At 35.7% G+C, this 23,788-nt stretch overlaps 1 protein-coding gene across 11 annotated transcripts in view; it reads left to right on the top strand.

Moving 5' to 3' along the window:
- Window positions 1-23,788, top strand: part of KLHL13 (kelch like family member 13) — a 398,101-nt gene that overhangs the window by 272,558 nt on the left and 101,755 nt on the right. For 10 of the 11 annotated variants that reach the window (XM_070605998.1, XM_070605989.1, XM_070605997.1 and 7 more), the window contains one exon: window positions 16,752-16,825. The exons of the other annotated variant lie outside the window; for it this stretch is intronic. In XM_070605998.1, the coding sequence (XP_070462099.1) occupies window positions 16,776-16,825 (50 nt within the window). In that variant the 5' untranslated portion in view covers window positions 16,752-16,775. The remainder of the gene's footprint in view (window positions 1-16,751; window positions 16,826-23,788) is intronic. 11 annotated transcript variants of the gene reach the window in all.

Here is a 23,788-nt window from a genome sequence, read left to right as displayed (position 1 = left end):
GCTTAGAAAGATAACTGGCCCAAAGTTACACAGCTGGAAACTGGTGAGTGAGGACTAGAACCCAGGTTTTTGGACTTGTTGTCCTGTAAGTAATGAGCGTGGGTCACTTATTTGAAGTGTTTTTCAGTGAAAGTGGGACAGAAATGAACCTAGTAAAGTCAATATTTAAAAAGTATTTGTGTACATTGAAAGTAAATGTGATGGATCGTATAGAAAAAGTAAGGATTCTAGGAAGAAGGGCAATCCCAGTACTTCTTTTCCTATTTTTCCTTATTCTCTTATTTGCCATTGTGCATTCTTTCCTAAGGATAATTTCGAACTTCTTGGAATTTTATGAGAGTATTGCTTTTCCTGAAAACCATCAATTTGGTTAATGGTATCAGCATCCATCAATCGCCCAAGATGCAGAAACTTTAGTGATATTATTAACAGCTCTCATTCATCCAGTTAAATTTGTCCATTCCTCTCCATCCTCATTGCCACTATTTTGTTTCCAGCTCTCTCTAGCCCTTTTGTAGTCTATTATGATGGTCTGCAAGCTCTTATTGCCATCACTCTCTCCACCTCCCCGCTAGTCTTCCACAGTGTGGTTTGTGTTCCACAATTCCTCAAGCCTGATTTTGACACTCTCCTCACTGTTTCCCACGTTTTTGCATTGACCTTTATTATGGTACATTGTCCTGAGGTTGAAATCTGATGGAAAAGGCAGGACGAGTGCTCCATATTTTCCCTTTATTTATTTACCAGTTTTCAAAATAATGAGCTGGTCCTTTAGCTCCTACCAAAGTTGGTCTGTGATAATTTTTAACATTATTATGAATGCATGCATTTAATGTGCTTTAGTCCTTGCAGTTATTACTGTTTTTGATGCTCAAATGATCCCATATTTGGCTGATGGAAGCTTATTTATGTTGCTTCAGAGTCCTTTTGTAATGACCCTAATAGTCTTTGATGGCTTCCTTGCTTTTCTCTATGATAAGATATTCCAGGGTCGTGTTGTACATTTTCTGTTCTAGACCCATAAGTAGCCATTTTTAAAATGAGTGCCTGTTCCTTTTTTGGCAGGGAAATGTTATTTAGTTATCACAGTGTAGTTGCTAGGAGTGTTATTGCTACCAGGTTGGTCATTGTTTTCAAGCCTTTCCCTGATACACTGCTACAATTTTCCTTTAAGTTAAAATATATCATGAGTTCTTACTGATAATGACAATTCAAATTTAAAGCTACAGGGTTTTTACTTAACCTCATTGATATTGCATCTGTATCTGCTTTCAACAAATCCATAGATTCAGTGACACTTACATAATTATCGTTTTCCTTATTCCACCGTACATATACAACATCCTCAGAATAACATTACCAACACTACCATCAACAACAGCAATTACTGGAAGCAATTTACAATTTGTGTGTGTTTGTTTGTGCATGTGCACACTTGCACTTGTAGGTAGATCTTTTTGTCCTTAAGGTGTATTCCACCCACTAAGAATCTACAGTTAAATTGTAGTTTAAAGTCACTTGAAATACAATTCCTTCTTTTGTGGTCATACCATCAACAGGATACACAGTTGGGGCTATTTATTTAATTTTACTTTTGATTTTTAATATTGTTTTTTCAATTTAATTTTGTTTTTGAATTAGGTATAATATTTACACAATTCAAAAGTCAAATCTACAAAAGAAGACATATTCAAAGAAGTCCAACTACTACCTTGACTTCCATCTCACATAGATAGCCATCCCTCCTTTCTTAGAGAAACAATAGCACACTATCAACTCTTTTTTTTCCCCTAGGAATATATTCTGGAGGTAACCCTGCAGTATATGGAGATATTCCTCATTCTGTTCCACAGCTGCTTAGTACTTTGTTGTTTATATGTGGCATAGTTTATTCAACTAGTCCCCTATTGATAGATATTTTGTCTGTTTCTGCCTTTGCAAGTAGTGCTGCAACGAATATCCTTGTGTGTATAATAAGAAGTTGGATCTCTATGAGAATTTCTATCTTAAATGAAAGTTAAGGACGTCCTGTGCAGTCTGCGAATGGAGATGTGAAATGCTGGGTAGTGAGTTAAGGCCTATATGATTGGGCCTTTCATGGGTCTGTAGGTTATTGTGATAGCAGATGATTTGCTCATGGGTTTTGTTCAATTCCCTCATTTGTTATTGGCCATAGGTTGCACCTCTCTGCTTCAATGAGATGCCATGAAGATTACTTAGGCTTAATATAGCAGAAATCTAAGACTAACCTGAACTTATTAAAGACAACATATTTACATGGCCCCTTGCCGTATTTCCCCTTTCTCAGACATGTTGTGAGAAGAAAATTTTAAAAAATACCTTTTTTCCCCTTTTTCCTCTTCCCATCTGTTTTCTCTCATAATTTCTAACTACTTGGCTAAAAGCTTTTTTTTTTAAAGATTTTATTTTTTTCCTTTTTCTCCCCAAATCCCCCCGGTACATAGTTGTATATTCTTCGTTGTGGGTCTTTCTAGTTGTGGTATGTGGGACGCTGCCTCAGCGTAGTCTGATGAGCAGTGCCATGTCCGTGCCCAGGATTCAAACCAATGAAACACTGGGCCACCTGCAGCAGAGCGCGCTAACTTAACCACTCGGCCACGGGGCCAGCCCCGCTAAAAGCTTTTTTAAGTAAACTATTTCTTGTCCTTGATAAAGCAGATAGAGGATTAAATGCAAGTGCCTCTGAACTCTTGCCCAGGCTGGTGCTGGGAGGTTGGGCCTCTGTTCAGGGACTCTAGGTTTCTCGCCTGGACTGCTGGCCATCTTCCTGTAATCTGGAGCAAAGGAGCCTTTCAAGTATGAATCCTGAACTTTTACTGGAGAAGGAAGTTCTAAATGTAAGCCATGGTGTTCTGGATGCTGCAATTGAACATTTTTCTTTCTCTTTTAAATACTAACCCAAAGCAAAGGCTTAAAGCTGCTTTTTTTGTTAGTAATATGAAAGTCAGGAAAGAAGGGAGAAATATTTTTAGTGGAGATACTAGAAAAATTTTTATGTGTGTTTCTGTAAGTAAGTATGTAAACAATCGTAAAAATTTTGTTTCCTAGTCTATTGAGGGTAGATGATGTAGTGGTTGGAAATGCTAAGTAATAAAAATATTTAGCAATGTGAATTCTTGGTTTTTCAAATGGTCTTTCTTTCTTCACTTTTATTAAGGAATTCATGAAGTTGCAGTTTGTAGGGCAGACTCCCAAATACTCAGCCACCCTCACTGACCATTTTTGGTACTTGTGGTTTGCCCTACTAGGAATTATTTCCTCAAACTAGGGTTGCCAGATTTACCAAATAAGAATGCAGAATGTCCAGTTAAATTTGAATTTCAGATAACAAATTTTTTTTACTAAAGGAAGTTCCATGCAATATTGGGGACATTGATATACTAAAAATTTATTCAGTATTCATCTTAAGTTTGAATTTAATTGTATTTCCTATATTTTACCTGGTAGCCGCACTCCAAACCAAGTACATTAGAAGCCCCATTTAACAAGTCAGTAGTCTTTTTTTTTGTTAAAGGTATGTTTTTTGGTGAGGAAGATTGGCCCTTAGCTAACATCTGTTGCCAATCTTCTTGTTTTCTTTTTCTCCCCCAAAGCCCCAGTACATAGTTATATATCCTAGTTATGTCATTCTTGTTCTTCTATGTGGGATGCTGCCACAGCATGGCTTGACCAGTAGTGCTAGGTCTTCACCCAGGATCTGAACTGGCAAACCCTGGGCTGCCAAAGCAGAGCCTGTGAACTTAACCACTACGCCACCGGGCTGGCCCCCTCGATAGTCTTTAAGTCATATTAATTGATGGCATGAAACGCTGACTAGGATTCTCTTCTCTAGTTGTCCCTCCAGTTTTGCTTGCACTTCCCATGGCATCATGAGTTGATGATTTGATACTAAACTTCTTTATGCCATTTGTAGTAGTTACTGTGATTACATTATTTGTGTTAAATTTGCCAGTCAAATGTGTGAAAAGAGAGTTGTTTCTAGGAGAACAAAGTTGAATGTATTGGGATGACTCCTGAAAGTTCAAGAGTCTGCTTAAATGCTTAAAATTTAAAAAGTTGTCCCTGTGTATGAGAGAGATAGCTGTAATGTCCTGCTGAGCCATCCTGGAGCCTGAGGCCATAGGAAAAAACAGTAATACTGATGCTGTCTTTATTTAAAATACTGATATTTTGCTCACCATGGGTTTTCTTCATTTAGATTTTTCAAAAGCAAGTTTATTGAGATTTAATTCACATACCAAAGGATTCATCCATTAAAATGTGCAATTCCATAATTTTTAGTGTATTTACAGATATTTGCAACTATTACTACAGTCAATTTTGGTGTATTTTTATCACCAGAAAAATAACCCCCCTGCTTTTTAGATATCACTCTCCCACCCCACATCTATTCCAGCCCTGAGCAACTGCTATTCTACTTCCTGTCTCTATCGATTTCCCTGTTCTGGACATTTTATATGAATGTAGTCATACAATATGTCACTATTTTTGACTGGCTTATTTCATTTAGTGCAATGTTTTCAGTGGTCATCCATGTTGTAACATGAATCAGCAACTTTGTTCCTTTTTATGGCTGAATGCTATTCCATTGTATGGATGTAACACATTTTGTTTATTCATTCATCTATTGATGGCCATTGGGGTTGTTTATAATTTTTGGCTATTGTGAATAGTGCTGCTATGAACATACATTTATAAGATTGTTTGATCTCCTGTTTTCAGATCTTTTGGGTATATTTCTAGGAGTGGATGTGCGAGTCATATTATATGTTCAACTTATTGAGGAAGTGCCAAACTATTCGACAGTAGCTACACCATTTTACAATCCCACCAACAGTGCACCAGGGTTCTGATTTCTCCACATCCTCACCAACATTCGTTATTACCTGGTTTTGTTTTGTTTTTGATAAAAAATCATGGTCGTAGGTGTGAAATAGTATTTCAGTGTTGATTTGATTTGCGTGTTGGTAACGATTAGTGATGTTGAGCATCTTTTCATGTGCTTATTGGTCATTTGTGTGTCCTTTTTGGAGAAATTCCGTCCATTCAAGTTCTTTGTTCATTTTTTAATTGTTTTTATTTTGTTGTTGAGTTGGAGTTCTGGATATTAATCCCTTGTCAGAGATATGAGTTGCAAATATTTTCTCCCATTCTGTAGGTTGTCTTTTCAATTTACTTGATAATGTCCTTTTGTATACAAAAGTTTTTAATTTTGATGACATCCAAATTATATTTTCTTTTGTTGCTTGTACTTTGGTGTCATATTTAAGAATCCTTTGCCGAATCCAAGGATGTAACGATTTGCCTCCGTGTTTTTTTCTAAGAATTTTTTCGTTTTAGCTCTCACATTTAGGTTTTTGGTCCATTTCACTTTATTTTTGTATATGGTTTGAATTAAGGGTACAACTTCATTCTTTTGCCTGTGGCTATTCAGTTGTGCCCAGTACCACTTTTTGAAGAGACTGTCCTTTCCCTATTGAATGATCTTGGCATCCTTGTCGAAAATCGGTTGACCATAGAAACATGGCTGCATTTCTGGACTGTCAATTCTATTTCATTGATCTATTTGTCTGTTCTTGTGCCAGTACCACACTGTTTTGATTACCATTGCTTTGTAGTAAGTTTTGAAATTAGAAAGTGTGAGTCTTCCCACTTTGTTCTTTTTTTAAAGATTGTTTTGCCTCTTCTGGCTCCCTTATGATTCCATATGAATTTTAGAATCAGCTAGACAGTTTGTACAATGAAGTCAGTTGGGATTCGGATGGGAATTATGTTAAATCTGCAGACCAGTTTGGGGAGCATTGCTATCTGAACAATATTAAGTCAATGCATGAACATGAGATGTTTTTCCATTTATTTAGATCTTAATCAATTTTTTTCAGCAATGTTGTCTAGATTTCAGTGTATAAGTTTTGTACTTATATTAAATTTATTCCAAAGTGTTTTATTCTTTTCCATGCTATTATTAATGCAGTTGTTTTCTTAATTCTAATTTCATATTGTTTATTGCAAATATTTAGAAATACAGTTGAGGGGCTGTCCCCGTGGCTGAGTAGTTAAGTTCACACACTCTGCTTCACCGGCCCAGGGTTTCACTGGTTCGGATCCTGGGCACAGACATGGCACCGCTCATCAAGCCATGCTGAGGTGGCATCCCAGATGCCACGACTAGAAGGACCCACACCTAAAAATATACAACTATGTACCAGGGGGCTTTGGGGAGAAAAAGGAAAAATAAAAAATGTCTTAAAAAAAAAAAGAAATGCAGTTGACTTTTGTGTACTGAACTTGTATCCTATAATCTTGCTGAATTTGTTTATAAATTCTAGTAATCTTTTATTTAATTCCTTGGGATTTTTTATGTGCAAGGTCATGGCTAATAGAGGTAGTTTTATTGCCTCCTTTCCAATCTGAATGCCTTTTATTTCTTTTTCTTGACTAATTGCCCTGGCTACTACTTCTAGCACATTGTTGAACAGAAGTGGTGAGAGCAGATATCCTTGTCTTGTTCCTGATCTTAGAAGGCAAGCATCCAGTCTTTCATGATTAAATATAATGTTAGTTGTGGGTTGCTTTTTTTTTTCTTAAGTTGCATTAAATTAGCATTTATCTTGATTACTGAGGTTTGGGCACTCTCTTAAAATTTTGAGCCTGAGGTCTCACTCAATTCACCCCGGTGCAGTTTTAAAAGATTGGGTGAAATTGTAAAAACTCCTAAGGATTTTGAATTCATATTTCTTTATGTTCTCTTTCTGTTTCAAAGAAAACTCATCTGTAAATCATGCTTCATGTGGTCATTGCGATGGTGAGGTTAATTTATGAAATAAGTGCCAAGATCCAATTAGCAGGCCTATGCAGAAGCAGGAAACCTTGGCTCTAGATCAAATGATAAAGGCCAATCAAAAATGATTCCTACTTGAACTTTTTCGATTCATCAATGAACTACCGGTCTGAATATATCCCATAATATAACTTCTGTGGATATGAAAGATTTATATAGGATAGAGCTACCTGCACTTCCCTTCTTGCCTTCTTTCATTTTCTTAAACTTGCTGAACTTATCTGTTATGGACCCAGAAAAGTTATTATCTTTATCCAGACCTGCATGCTGTACTGCCTTGAATCCCTTGCATAGTAAAATTTGAGTGAGCTAATTATTAAAGTGGAGATTTATGTTAGAAAACTTTTTGTCTGGAATGTTGGCTTTCTGTGGAGTTCTGATTAGTGAATTACCACTTACCAGTTTTTACCATATTTTGAAAGTCACTTACTGAAACTCTAGTAAATGGATTATACTACTTGTGATCAGACCAGATTTTTATTGTTGTTTTTCATTTAATTGAGTCATGGTTATGACTGAATGGGATGTTAAACAGTATTACATCTTTTTAAAAGGAATTTCTTTGTCTTTTTAATTTAATGTTGAACAATATGGTAAATCTTTAAGAAGGCCAATTACAATTAAATACTTAGAATTTTTTTTAAGATTGATTGTGGTATGTAAATTACAGTGGATCTTAATTAAAGAGGGTTCTTAATTCAATATAAATTGCTGATCATGCGGGTAGAACTCAATCATTCTTCTTGGTCAGAATAACAAGTATTATATATATAATGTTTATATAATATATATAATATGTAGTAATATATAATTTATATAAGTGAAGAGACTTTAGAAAATCTCATCTGTGTGAATTTTTCCTAATTTTCTCATAAAAATTTTGGTCAAAATATGGTCAAAGGATAAACATCTTCTATTCATATTGACCTAAGTTATTTTGGGGAATGGTTAATACTTTTTAAAGAATTGCCATACTGGATTTATTACTGGGAAAGAAATACTTTTATTTCTGTTTGCTGTTGTTTAGGTGTTGCTTAGTATTTAGAGCATCAAGTTCAGATTTTAGTTACAGATTGATTTGAAAACCAGAATCCTTCAATTTAAAGGCCTCGTGTGCAAGGACAATAAATGATTCAATCTTTGCTCTTATAATACTAGAAAAGTATAATGTAATAAAAACTCTGCATTGCATCTAGATTTTTGGAGTCACTTGCAACTTGATTATTCCATTATGTTGGAGACACAAACATTTTTGTTTCAAGATAGCTTGAGAATCTCATTTTGCTTGGATAAACAGCTTTCTGCTAAGGTGATTACTGTGATATAAAACCACTTAAGAATTTTACCCTTTGGAACATGGAGGACAAATTGAATTATGGCCTGCTAGAATAGAGATGGGGAAAAAAACAACAACCTTCACTTGCTTGCTTAAACTCACCCCAAAGTAAAAGCTTTAATAGTTGAGCCCATTTAATTTCCTCCCCCAGTAAAATTTACAATAAGTTTTTGTTTGTCTTCCCTGAATTTCTGTATAGATTTCATTAAAAAAATTTTTTTGAGCCTTTTCCTTCTTTGTCCTTCATTTTCTGTCTTTTTTTTATTGACATATAATTGACATATAACATTATATTAGTTCCAGGTGTACTACATAATGATTTGATATTTGTATATATTGCAAAATGATCACCACAATAAGTCTAGTTAACATCTATCACCATATATTGCTACAGTTTTTTTTCTTATGATGAGAACTTTTAGGATCTACTTTCTTATCGACTTTCAAATATGCAATACATATTATTAACTATGGTCCCCATACTGTACATTACATTGTCTTTCTTCTTTGTAGTTTTTAGTGGAGATACGGGATTCTGCATGGTAAGCAGGACCTGAGAGGTGTCGTATTATCTTTTCAAGGTAAAAATGTGGAAAAGAACAAAAAGGTGTGCTAGTAATGTGTCTTGAACATGGCTGTGGATTTTCTCTCGATTTCACCTGCCCCTACACACAAATTGAGGTTGAACATCTTTTTTTATGCTTATTCTCTTTGTTGTTCTTCTTCTGTGAAAGTCTTGTTCAAATGCTTGCCCACTGGGTTGCTCCCTTTTGGTATTGATCTTTTTTGGAAATACTTTATGTGGTGTTATGAACATTAAACTTTTCCTGTTATGTGTGTTGCAGGTCTCCTTCTCCACTGCTCCCTGCCCCCATCTTTTAAGTATGTTTATGGTGTGTTCTACCATATAGAATTGTAATGTTTGTGTTGTACTAACAAACTTATAAACCATTTTCATTTTCTTTGTGGCTTCTGAGTTTTGCATTGGCCCTTAGAAAGATTTTATTTATGCCTCATTAAAAATATATTCTCCTTTATCTTCTTCTACTACTTCTATAATTTAATTTTTTCATATTTAGATATTTACTCCATCTGGGATATATATGTATAGTATAGATAGGATTTCAATTTCCCCCTAACATAGCCAGTTTCCCTAAACCGATTTATTGAGAAGTATATCTTTTTTGCTGCTGATTACGAGTACCACATTCACCATATAGTTAATAACTATATGTATTTGGATCTGTTCTTGGATTCTATTCTGTTGGTCCCTCTGTCTGTTCCCATACTCGTACCACACTGTTATAGTTACTGTATCTTTATAGTATATTGTAATACCAATTTCGAAAAATTGGCCCCTGCCCTTATTTTTCTTTTTTAAAAATTTTTGGGCAATTTTTATGTGTTCACTTTTCCCCATGAACTATAGATTCATCATGTGAACTATCCACACCCCCACAAAAAAAATTCTGACGCTTTGCTAATTTGATTGGAATTGCATTGAATTTCTATATTAATTTTAAGGAAAATTTGCATCTTTATGATTTTGAATTTTTCTATCCTATAATATCGTGTGTGTATCCATGTATCCATTTATTCAGGTCCTTTATTATTTTTTTTATTTTTATTTTTTAAAGATTTTTTTAAATTATTTTTTCCTTTTTCTCCCCAAAGCCCCCCCGGTACATAGTTGTATATTCTTCGTTGTGGGTCCTTCTAGTTGTGGCATGTGGGATGCTGCCTCAGTGTGGTTTGATGAGCAGTGCCATGTCCACGCCCAGGATTCGAACCAACGAAACACTGGGCCGCCTGCAGCAGAGCGCGCGAACCCAACCACTCGGCCACGGGGCCAGCCCCAGGTCCTTTATTATTTTATGAACTTTAGTAAAATTTTATTTTTTGTAAGTCACATTTCTTTTTAAGCTTATTCCTAGGTATTTTACAACTTTTGTTGCAATATAAGACATTATGTCTTCATGGAGCTGATATTCCTGTAGTACTATGTTAGTTTTCCAGTTGATTCATCTGGATTTTCTACAAAAACTGTCATGTTATCTGTAAATCACTAGTTCTTAAAGTATCATCCACGATCTAGCAGCAGCAACATCCTTTTTGAACTTGTTAGAAAAGCAAATTCTCTGTACCCATCCCATACCAACTGAATGAGAAACTCTGGGGGTGAGGCCTAGCAATCTGTATTTATCTCACTTTCTAGAGGATTCTGATACATACTCAAGTCTAAGGACCACTGATGTAGATAATAATTTTTATTTTTCTTACCTATGTTTTCATTTCCCACTTTTTTCTTGTAAGATGTATGTGTAACAGCTCTGGATTATGTAGCGTGGATGTTGACTGAAGAGGCTGAGACATTGCTAACTTCTGAGAGTAGGACTAGGGAGGGGAATGATGAGAAACCCACTATTCCTTAACCAGGAGAATGGGGGAAAAACAGCCAGAGCGAGATTGAGTGAGAGAGATTAAGTATATAATTTATGTTAAGGATTGTGGTAGGTGGCAAAGGGAGGTATAATTCAATGTGAGACATGCTACAATGTCACTTCTGTAGATAAGAGTTGTAAACGTTACGAAATTGCAAGAAATGAAGACAGCTAAGATTGGCAATTGGCACAATAAATGTTTGTTAGATGAAGTTTAGCCCTTGTTATAAGAGGACAACAATGGTTAGAAAATCAGATAGAATTGCATTAATACAAGGGTCATAACTTTGACATTGGTAAAAAGGCCAATGACAGTGATAAGACAAATGATGCCATTAGCAAACGATATATGACAAAGGTATTCCTAAAGCCTATTATGAGTGACAACATGCAAAGGGACTACCAAGAGATCATATCGAAGAAGGAAGGAGTGGTATTTATTGCAAAAAGCAATGGAACTACATGGTATATGGTGTATACGTGTGGCAATAAAGAGCAAGGTGGTAGTGACCACATGGTGGTGACATGGGCAGATTGCCCTCATGACTATAGCAAGAAAACTGAAATTGTTGAGAAGAGTGTCAGCCACCCTGGCATTTGGCCAGCGAAAGGGAGAATCTTATGGAACACGGGGACCCAGTCTTTTTGGTAGGAGTTCAGACCTAGAAGTAGCTGTTACCATATCCCTCTGAACTCTCTCATTGTAGCACAAAATGCTGGTTAGGAGGCAACCAGGCAGGCTGATCACTTACGTGGAAGGTGTGTTCTGAAACAGCTGTGGCTGCAACCTTTAGGACAATGCAACCGATCTCGGTTATAGCATTGCACGTTTTGTTAGGGGAGCATAGCTGGGAACATACCCCATAGTCCTAGTCAGTTTTCGATTTACTCTAGGGAAAAAATCAGCACCTAGCTCGACATCTAGAGCTCACGTGTTTTAGGGTAGGACCTCTTTACTGCCACAAGTGGGAAGGGAGCGTCATGTCTGTCGTGTGTGAATGCTGAATGATTCAATAGTCTAGCGCTCTGTGACATTTTCAAAACTTAACTTTTGTATAACAAACTATTTTCCAAAGAATACAATTCTGTTTCTTAAGCTCAAAATTTTGCAGTTTCGAGATAATGTTGAATTTTTAGTCATGATGCTATGTATAACTTGATTTAGAGAAGTGCAATTATGTACAATTTTTCTATGCTTTGCAGTTTTTCAATTGGGTAGCATTTAGTACTTTTCACTGATCTTTCCTGTCAGCTTTCTTTTCTTACCACAATACTTATCAAAATTTTATTTGAAGGCAGACTATTATAGGAACTTTTCAAATTTCTTTTATATAACGTCAGTTTAGTTCATAAGCAGGACTTAACATAGATGGTGTGAAATTGGTTAGGCATCTCTCAGATCTCATTATTTTTAAAGCTGTTGGTTCTTGGACAGGGTAGGAAAGCATGAGACAGTGGATTTTAATTAAATGCTAGGTCATCAACTGGAATGTCTATTTGAAATATTATTTGACTATATGATAGGTGCTTGAGAAATATTAGATTTGTGAATTACTTAAGTCCTGAAGAATAAAATTGGTTGAACTTATGCAAGATATCTCAACTGTCAGAAACAGTCTTGTCAGTTTTTTTTCTGGTGAGCTAAGTAGAATATTTTAAGGGCAAAACCACAATTAGGTCTTTGTCAGGTGTGCGCTCTGCATAATGCTTAGTTTCCCTTTTATTCATGAGAGGATCATGGCCGTAGAGAAGTGTGTCTTTTTAATTATAATGCATGTCTGCTTATATTTTTGTCCTATCTTTTTTCTTAATATTTGAAAACATGTTTTTTTTTTACACTGACCTTTATATGTCATGTCTTGTCTGCTCATCTACATAGTCCCTATGTTAGGTCAGAGATAATGTATCTTTTTTTTTATTAAAATATTTCAAACATACAGAAAAGTACAGAGACCAATATAAAAACACTCATATAACCACCACTTAGCTATGTAATACCTTAAAATTTTGCCTTTTTTGTTTCAGATCCTTAACAAAATGTCAGACATAGGTGTGGCTCTTAGTGCCTCACTCCCCGATTGTTTTCCTCTCCCTTCCTCTCCTGAGGTGACTACTGTCCCAAATTTGGTGTTTATCATTCCCACGAATATTTTTATGCTTTTTCTACATATGTATGTGTGTGTATACGTATATCTATATGGTATTGTCTTATGTGCTTTTGAAATTTATTACATAGTATTGTATTTCTTTGGTTTACATTTTTGTTTAACGTCATGCTTTTCAGATTTACTTGCTCCAGTATCTCCTGTTATGAAAACAAAATAAAACAAAACATTATCTACTTCTACCCTATATCCCCCTCAACTACCACCCATTTCTCTACTCCTTATTAAAGCACAGGTCTGCATTAAGAGTTGTGTGTACTTGTTTCCTATTTTTTATTCTCTCTTGAACTCACGCTAATCAGGCTTTTTCTTCACCATTCCGTGTCAACCACTCTTGCCAATGTGTCCAGTGACTTCCATGTTACCACACTAAGTTGTCGTTTCTGAATTCTTCACTGAACCTCTCAGGAACATCTGACACACTCGATTACTCTTCTCTGCATATAACACTTTATCGTACCTTCTGGGTTACTGCACTGTCCTGGTTTTTCTCCTCCCTCTGGCCACTCCTTCCTACTGCTTTTGCTGGATCCTCATTATTGTTTTATTTTCAAATAAATTGGACAGAAGAGTGTAGAATGAAAAGTGAACATCCACCTCCTTCTGCCAAACTATATTCCCTCTCACTAATAAAAAATATAAATGGGCTTCATTTCTTTGTGCATTTGTGTGTGAATTTCATAGTGGAAACAGGCCTCGTTTTAAATTGTGTTTGTTTTTATTAATGATTTGTATTTCTTTTATGTACACTTTCTGTTTCTATTACTTGCTCACTTTTACTGTAGTCTTTTATTGGTTTTATTGATTAATTGTCTGCATCTATGTGTAAGCTAAAAATCATTAACCCTTTGTTGTCTGTCATGTGTATGTAAATATTTTTTTCCTAGTTTATCAAATGCCATTTGAGTTTGTGGTAATTTTGAGGTACAGAACTCAATTTCTTTTAATAATCAGATTTAACCGTTTTTTACTTTATGGTTCCTGCTTTTTGGGTGCTGCTTACCTTCTCCTTTGCATGATTAGACAATTTCACTTGGATTTTCTTTGGTATTGTTTCAAAGCTTCATTCTTTACGTTTAAGTCTTTCATCTTTCTGGAATTTATTTAGTATATGAGGTGAAGTAATATACCCAATTATTTTTCTACTCGGCCTCCTGATTGTCCCCCAAACCCTTAACCATCTCTTTTTCTCTCACTCATTTGAAGGCTACCTTTACCATAGAGTAATTCCCTGATGTATCTGAGTTCCTTGCAGGTTCGTGAAATAATTTATTTATTTTTCTTTTAATTTTCAAACCACTGCAGTGTGGTTCTCCCCACCCATATTGAAATTAGTCTATAAAGAAGATCATCATTGACTTTATAGCTGTCGAAGCAATTAGCTGTATCTTTCTTGACCTGGGCCGAACTTGAAACAGTTGAATACCCTCCAACCACTCTTCTGAACCACCCTCTTCCTTGGTTTTTATCTCACAGTTCTACTAGTTTCCCTCCTACCTGCTGTCTCTTTTCTTTGCTAGCTTGTCTTCCTCTGTTTCTTGCACAACACTGTTCTTTGAATTCCACCCTCTTCTGGCAAATACACACCTGAGTAATATCTCTCGGTCTCATCACTTCAGCAATTCCTTAACTGGCTAAATATTCCTATATTTTCACTTCTAGTTCCAACCTAAATCTAGATCTATATCTCCAGTTTTCTACTAGATACTATATGGTATGCCCTAAGTTACTTGAATATGTCTATACCAAACTATTGTTCTCCTTGCTTTCAATATTTTTCCTTCTTTATACCCTACCTCACTTGATATCACCATTTCCCTCAGTTACCTAAATAGATTTTGTCTTTGGTGTCTCCTTATCCGTTTAATATCAGTCAGTGATCTGTCAGTCATAAGTCTTAGTTCTCCCTAGCTATCCCCATAGCCTGTGTCTGTGCCCTTATATTTCATGCCTTGACTATGGAAGTAGTTTCTTACTGGTCTCCATACTTCTGGTCTCTCTCTCTCCCTGATCCACCACTGACATTGCAGGCAGTGTTAATTTTCTAATACATGTACTTGGTCATACAGATTCCCTGGTTGAGAATAGTTGGTTTTAGTTAAATCCTGCATAACTTGATTGCATACATTTACTTCCTCTCCCTTTCTAATTCCATTTAAATGAGAGTAAAAAGATGGAAAAATTCAAAAGGACAGAGAGAACAGGAGTGGAAACATTGACAGATGTAAGGTTGAAACTAATTTTTTACTTAAAGCAAAGGAAATTATAGCTTCAATATCTCCCCCTACATGAACTTTCGAGAGAAACCTCTTCTTCCCTACAACTCCTAGTATTTCAAGACTTGGAGGCACGTGGTCTGCAGAAGGCAGGAATGAGTCATGAGATTGAAAGTATGGGCTTTTCCTTGAAAGTCTTTGTGATAAGTGGCTGGAGACCCTGGGCCCATCACCTGCTCCCTGCTCCTCTGGAGACCAGAGGGTTATTATCTGGAGAATTTGAATGGGAGAGCCCCAGACTCAAGAGATCCAGGTGCAACAAGTGGAATGGTTGAAACAATGGGATTAAGTAAGCAAAAGTTTGCATACCTAATTTTGGGGCCTAAATGTTCTACCCTAGATGCAGTTGGTGAAATGGGCATGAATTATTGACTTCCACATTCCCAGATTCCTAATAGTAATCTAGATATAGTTGTTTTTCTCTTGGCACATCTTCTGAAAAATTGTGTAGTCTAAACAAAATTAAAATTTCTCAACATCTTAAAATCCTCTCAGCACTTAAACAGTTTTAGAAACAGTAAGTCAAAGGTCAGTTGATTTTGAGATGCTTAAAAATTTTTTATTTTGTTTAGGCTACTCAATTTCTTTACTTGTAGTAACTGGATTAGAAGCAGAAAAATGGGATTGTGCAAATAAATATTAATGCTCTATTGCCATTTGATTTGTTTCTTTTTTAGAGTTATGAAGACCCAAGAAATAGAATTGTTTTTCCCCTTCCACTTCTTTTGCTTTTGTCCCTAAATTAAAGGGCAAGAAGAGGGCAGAGAACAATGGTAAAAACTTTTGCTCTCTAGCTTAATTATTTTAGGTCTTCACATAGTTTTGTAACAAATATACTTATGTGAACAAACTAAGTTGCATACTATACATTTTTATCTTCCCAATGCAACAAACTGATTTTATTAACAAGAAACATTTAAATAAAATAAAGGTTTTTGCTTCCTAATATATTTGAAATTAATAGAATACGTTAAATACACTCTACTTCTCCACTGCAAAGCATTCACATTACTAAAAACACATATTTGATAGATTCGGTTTACTACAACCTCACCTGCTCTTTTCCCATAAACAACAACAACCACCAAAACAAAAATTCAGTCCAGGTCAAGAAAATACTCCTACCCCCACTACCTGTTTTATATCTTTAAGAATTTAAGATACCTTCTGGCCTTAATTTTGAGCGACCACTGCTAAAATTGTGGGCCTTCTGGGCTTCTCGAGTCCTCTTGGTAACATGGGATTTAGTATTGTCTCTGTGTCTACTTGACAAGTAAGTGTTTGCCTCAGCTTTTCACTTCTGACTTCTCTTGTCAAAGCCAACTTCCCACAGACTCCTCAGGCCTCCTCCTGACTCTCAGTTCAGCCCATCTTCCAGTATACTTGGCTTGGTTGTTTTTCCATGCATAATTGTTAGCCACTGATTTCGCATGGAATTTGGTCAATACTATTTAATGATTTACTATTGAATTTTGTAGATATTTTGACTATTGCAGATTGTTTCTTAATTTCCTTTATTAATTTTCATAAGCTATAATATGGACATTAAGTACATGGACATGCATTTTCCTTTCTATCACAAAATGTATAAAATATTCCAAAAGTAGCATAATTTGAAAATTCTAGTATTGATTCACATAGTAAAGATTGACTTCTTTTCTTCCGGAACAGGTCCTTATCCGACTTCGAGAGGTGATGGATCATCTGCATAGAGGGGAATCAGTTGCTGCGATACTCCGTAACCGGTAGATTTATGGAGACAATTTACCTTATAAGTTGTATAATGTCTCTTCTGCCTATTTATATACCTTACATAGTAGGTACTCAAAAAATACTTGTTGAATACCTGGCACGGAATAAACTATTTGCCATGTGAGTGACTAAAAGAATGGCTGAGGTACAAAGAAATGGAATGAAGAGCGTCTTGGTGACCATGTGTTCTGAGCTAATGAAAAAAATAGAGAATATAGTTAGAAATCATAATTGGTATAAATTGTGAACGCCTGGAATTCAGTCAATAGAGCTATTGATTTGAATTTTTTGTTTTAAAGCATATCAATGCATAAATATAGGTATCCATTGCTTAAGAATAGATGTCTTAACAAAATATTTTTAAAGTAGTATTGCCCTGTGATTGTGCGTACATTTCTGTTATTTAAAAACCCAGTTTTCCAGGGAGTTATGAGAAATTCAGAACTTCCTCTGACAATTTAGGATTTAAATTCATGGTTTAAAGAAACATTGTCTTTGCTTTGTAAGTGTGAAAGAGTATCCCTTATTCCCAATAATTTCGTTGTACAGTTTGGGTGAAGCATTTGAAATAATTTGCAGGAATTGTCTATATCACGGCTCTGACACTTTTAGTGGTGTCGTCTTGGGCAAGTTTCTTAATTTCTCTATGCCCTAACTTCCTCATCTATGAAATGGTGATAATAATAGTACCTACATGTTAGCGTTGTTTGAGATTAAATAAGTGTCTGTGGGGTGTGTACGTGTGAACATGTGTATAGAAAGAGAGAACTTGGCAAATAATACATGGTGTATCAGTGCTAGTACTGAAATGTAAATGTGGGATTTTAACTATTTTGAAAATACAATATTCTGTTTTTGAAATCTAAGGTACTTTAAATATAGGCATGCCTTAAAAGAATACAATAAAAGGGGAAAGGTTGAAGTAGGAAGGGGACATATATAAAGTCGTTGTTATTTGACAGGTACCATACTAGGAATTTTACTCAACAATCTCATTAAGGAAATATCATATGAAGGATGCCTGTTGGCTGGAATGTGTCCTATCATCTGGGCAAGGGGCTGTAAGGTAGACTTGCTCAGAGACACAGAAAGGAAGAAAATCATAGCAGGAATAATGTATAGCCATGCTGAGTGGAAAGATAGCAGAAAAGAGTAGTTGAGGGGAACATTTAATTCCTAATGGTGAATTGAGTATGCAGAGTTCAAGCACTGCTGAATAGGATGGTCTATATCACACATTTGGAATAGGGAATAGTAGGAAGGCAGGATTTCCTAAGGTCAAGTTGATGACTCAAGTGGCTATAGCACACCTGAATTTGTTTGTTTCCAATATTTTTTTGTTGAGATATAATTACATACAGTAAAATACACAAGCATTTAAATATATATCTTGATAACTTTTTACATGTGCTGTGTCCAGGTAACCACAACCTGATCAAGATATAAAACAATTCCATCCCTCCAGAGAATTCCCTTGTGCCCCTTTTAGTCCATATCCCCTCCATTCCTACTGAAGGGAACCAGTATTCTGACTTACATATCTTGGATTAGTTTTACTTGTTCTTGAACTTCATGTAAATGGAATCAGACACTGTATTCTTTTGTGTATGGCTTCTTTCATTCAAAATAATGTTTTTAAAATCCATAATACTGCAAGTATCAGTCATTCCTCCTTCTTATTTTTTTGCTGTGTAATATTCCATTATTTAAACATACCACAACTTGTTTATCCATTTTCTTGTTGATAGTCATTTAAGTTGCGTGTATTATTTGGCTATTATGAATAAAGCTGTTATTGACATTTTTGTGTAAATCTTTTTGTGGCCATATGCACTTATTTCCTTTGGATATATACCTAGAAGTGGAATTGCTTGGTCATAGGAGATACCTATATTTAATTTATTTAACATTAATAGAAACTACCAAACACTTTTCTAAAGTGGTTGTACCATTTTCTACTCTCAGTAATAAGGGAGAATCCTCATTAACTCTTGGTATTGTTAGTCTCTTTAATTTTAGCCATTCTCTTGAGTGTGTAGTGATTTCTCATTACAGTTGCCACTTTGCGTTTTCCTCATGTGTAATGATGTGAGCACGTTTTCATATGTTTATTAGCTATTTGTATATCTTTAGAAACATCTGTTCAAGTCTTTTTGAGTTTTAGGAGTTCTAAAATCTATTCTGGATATTTAGATATATGTATTATGAATATTTTCTTCCAATCTGTGGCTTGACATTCAACTTTCTTATTTGTCTTGATGACCAGTTTTTTTTTCTTTTTATGAAGTTCAGTTCATTTTTTTTTCTTTTATGCATAGTTCTTCTTGTGTCTTGCCAAAGAGATTTTTCTCTCCCAAATTTCAGGCTTTCTTCCTGGAGTTTTATGGTTTTACTTCTCACATTTTAAGTGCATTCTTGACCAGAAACCAAAGAAATGAACTTATGGCCTAGATTTCACATAGGATCTGGTTAATTAATAAGGATACTTTATGAAAGAAAAGTGTCTTTGTCCTTTTAGTTCTAACTTAATACCTTTGCAAATCACAAGGTAACTGAATTGTAACCTGAGTCATACTTGGCAAGCCATAGGGAAATAATCTTATGTCCCCTAGTTTATAAGACAGTGATTTTTGATTTCCTACTTTTATAATCTTTCTTATTATAAACAAGACCCCTTTGAAATAATTCTAATACTAAAAAAACTGATCCAGAGCATAGAAAATGATGGTAAACTGCCCAATTCATTTTATGATGCTGCATAATTCAGATATCAAAACCTGAGAAAAATGTTGCTTGTTTGTGTACACCAATTATGGATCAATTTCAAAGTCTAAGTAAAATGCAAACCAAACACATTTAGGAATATATGGAAAGAATTAACACGTTGTGACTAAGAAAGTTTTATCCCAGAGTGTAAATTGCTCAATACTATGAAAGTTACTCATACGATGTATCCTGTCAACAGATCTCATAAGAAAAAAAGGCAAAATAAATGCTCAAGGTGTTTGAAAAAATTCAATGCCCATATTAATGCCATAATAAAAAAGTTAGTGATAGAAACTTTCACTCTTAAAAAGAAAAAGAATTATTTCTCTGAAGCTAACAATCCAGCATCATACTCAATGGTAAAATGGAAGAGTTGTTCCTTAAGTAGCAACAAAGCAAAGATGCCCACAGTCACCATTATTTCACATCTGTCTGTAAATTCTGGCCAACGCCAATAAAGACGCAAAGTTAATGTAAAGGAGGAGACAAAAAATTATCAAGTTTTAGAAGGTAGGCTCCTATACCTACAAAAGCTAAGACTTGAAACAACTTATTAGTTGATAGAATTTTAATGAGTTCTAAAAAGTCGTTGGATATACGATAAAGTTTAAAAAGCCATACCTCTTATCTCTATCAGAAATATCCATTTAGGGGCTGGCCTCGTGGCCGAGTGGTGAAGTTCATGCGCTCCGCTTCGGCAGCCCAGGGTTTCGCCGGTTCAGATCCTGGGCACAGACATGGCACTGCTCATCAAGCCATGCTGAGGCAGCGTCCTACATGCCACAACTAGAAAGACCCACAGCTAACAAAAAATACACAACTATGTACTGGGGGACTTTGGGGAGAAAAAGGAAAAATAAAATCTTTAAAAATAAAAAAAGAAAAAACCATTTAGAAGATGTAATGGAAAACAATCCATTTATAAAAGCCATAAAATATCAATATTTAGTAATAACCCCAACAAAAATATCCTATATGAAGAATATGTAAAAATTCAAATGAGAGACAGGAAAGGAAATATTTACAAAATGGAGAGGCATACTATGGTCCTGGATTAAAAGGCTCAATTTTGGGAAGAGAGAAACTCTTCCCAAATTGTTATATAGATTTTACACAAATTTATTGGATATTTAAAATTTTGACAAAGTGACTATTCAATAAGATAAAGAATATATGAAAGAAATGTATCCCCATTGCTTAACACAATTTTTTGTTTGTAGTAATTGCTAGTCAAAAATTCTTAAGAATTTGGTCTGTTGTAATTCAACACATTTATTTTGTAATCACTAAGTGCTAGTCATTTTTATGTGCTAAAATATGATGAAAAGTGATGATTCCTTGTTCTCATTGAGCTTATGTTTTTGGTGGGGGAGTGGGGTCAGATAAAAAACACAAATTGGAGGAAATTGTTATGAAAAATTAATAAAGGAGGGATTAAGATAAAGAATTAAGCTTGGGGGTGGCAGTGCAGAAGAACATTAACCTCTTATTAGTCTTTGATGTTTTTAGTCTTGCAATCTACCATTCATCCTATATTTTATCCTATTTGAAGTTTTTAATTTTTTTTACTTTTCATTTTTCTCCCCAAAGCCCCCCGGTACCTAGTTGTATATTTTTACTTGTGGGTTCTTCTTTTTTTTTTGAGGAAGATTAGCCCTGAGCTAACATCTGCTGCCAATCCTCCTCTTTTTGCTGAGGAAGACTGGCCCCGAGCTAACATCCGTGCCCATCTTCCTCTACTTTATACGTGGGACGCCTGCCACAGCATGGCTTGCCAAGCGACACCATGTCCACACCCAGGATCTGAACTGGCGAACCCTGGGCCACCAAAGTGGAGCGCGTGAACTTTAACCCCTCAGCCATGGGGCTGGCCCCCTTAATTTGAAGTTTTAGTCTAGTGATTCATGAGGTACAGAGAGAGGTCAGCCATATGTGGCTTGCTTTGCTGCAAAGAGCGTCTGGATCTGAGCATCATCCTCATGCACCTGGTATGGTATGTCTGGGAGGGCACATTGTGGTAGGAGTCACCCATTTGGTGTTGTGGTGGTGGTGTTCTCTGATGGGGTTCCTACCTCTTATAAGGATTTCTGCAATGATGTGTAAAAGCTCTGACAATGTCCCGGTTTTCTGAAAGTACTCTTCAATAAATAAAACGTGATATAAAATATCGTCTGGTATTTGCAATACAGGAAAAAGTGTGCCAAACATTGTATAATTGGATTTTCTTCGCTTTAACATATATTATGCACCACTTACTGTGCAAGGTGTTAGGAATATAGCGGTGAATGATGACACATCGTTCCCTGCCAGTTAGGTGGCTATCGTGGTCGTCAGAATAAGTCAGAATATGAAATGAGGAGGGCCTGAGCAAAGGTGAGGGCAGTGGGAATGAAGAGGAGAGGAGGGGGTGGAGTTGTGAATATTTCGGGGTAAATTTGACCACATTTGACATTCAACTAGATTCTTCACACTCTGGTCCAAGTGATCTTTTAAAATCGCTCATCTGATAATGTTGCCTAGATTGCCCTTTCCTCTGTCTGACTATTGAAATCCTACCTCTTCTTCAAGACCCAGATCAGAATCCATGCCGTCCCCAAAGCCTTCCCTGATCAATCCAGGCAGCTGATCTGAAGGGTCTCTTTTGCCTCTGAACTGTTTTATTCCTGCAGTGAAGTGTAGCACGTTTGGTTCTGCATTTAAGTAATTTGAGCATGTCTTTGTGTACAACGTCATTAAGGGAGCTCTTTCAGAGAGTGTGTTTTCAAGTTCTTTGAATAAATACCCAGCAATGGAATAGCTGGATCATATGGTAGATCTATTCTTAATTTTCTGTCACTCTAGTCTTTTGATCCATTTTAAAATGTGACTGAGATTGTGATTATCAAACGTCATCTGGTTATAGTGTTGTAGTTAAGAGCAGAGGCTTTGAAGTTTCCAAATAGAGGTTCAGATCAACGTCTGCTACTGACTAGCTGTGTGAACTTTGGAAAGTTTCTTAACCTCTCTGAGTCTGTTTCCTCATATAAAATAAAATAATATCACTGTATGGAATTGTTCTGAGGATAAAATAAAATATCAGATAGTCAGGTGCCTGACATGTGGCAAATGCTCAGTAAATGGAAACCCTTACTGTTTTATTATACTGTATATCATGTCTATATCCTACTGTTTTTTCGTTATGTATAAGCACTTTCGCATGTCAATTAAAACTTGTAGTAGACATAATAGCTGCAGAGTATAAACTCTTCCATGGTACAAATGATTTCTTAATATTAAATATTAAGGTTGAATCCATTTTAACCTAAGTTATAGTATCTTCCCTATTGTATTTGCTCTCACTTTAATATTTATCTTTTTTTCCTTCTATTTAATGAATTTGTTTTATACTGTGTCAAATCCTCTCTTTACTCCCTCTGATGTTCACTTTGGTTGTTTCTCTGATTTAGTTTCCGTGCAGGGACCAATATAATTTATAGCTTTCCGCATCTGATCTTGTTATCTTATTTGGCTTCCTCTTCCTGCTTTATTGAGGCCATGTTTTCTTATTCTCTTGAATATGCCAAAGGCTTTCAACATTGTTTTCTGGCTCCTATATGAAAGCATTTGAAGAGTTCTGCTTTTTCTCTGTCTTTATGATGAATCTTTTCCTTGTTTTTCAATACGTTTTCATTGGCCCCATGCTCCTTGTTTTTCTGTTTATTCTCAAAGGAAGAAAGATTCCCCAACTGGCCTTGTACTGGCCATTCCCTTCGCCTGAAACTTTCCTCCCTGTGGTCTTCCTGTGGCTGCCTCTTGTTATTCAGGTCTCCATTTAAATGTCCTCTCCTTTAAGTTTTCTTTGACCACCGTGTCTAAAATGGCCACCTGTTTAGCGTCACACCACCCTAATTTAATTCTTTGCATAAGACTCATTACTATTTCTAGTAGATATTTTTCTTCTTTCACTAAAATAGAAGCTCTAGGAGGGCAGGGATCATATCTGTCTTGTTGATTCCTTTAATTTTACCACCAACCACCATGGCTGGTGCATATTAATTGTTCAATAAATATTTACTGAATGAGTGAATTAACCATTGCCCCTCTCTTTGTGCTCTTGGCTACTAATCCAACCTCTTTCTCAGACTTTTACCTGTGAGTCAATACTGATAGAAATAAATGATTGAAAAAATTAATGGGGGAGAAGAGACAAA

This window comes from Equus przewalskii, chromosome X, assembly GCF_037783145.1.
Source record: "Equus przewalskii isolate Varuska chromosome X, EquPr2, whole genome shotgun sequence".
In the NCBI taxonomy this organism is placed as follows: Eukaryota; Metazoa; Chordata; class Mammalia; order Perissodactyla; family Equidae; genus Equus; species Equus przewalskii.
This window is presented reverse-complemented; position numbering and strand designations above follow the sequence as displayed.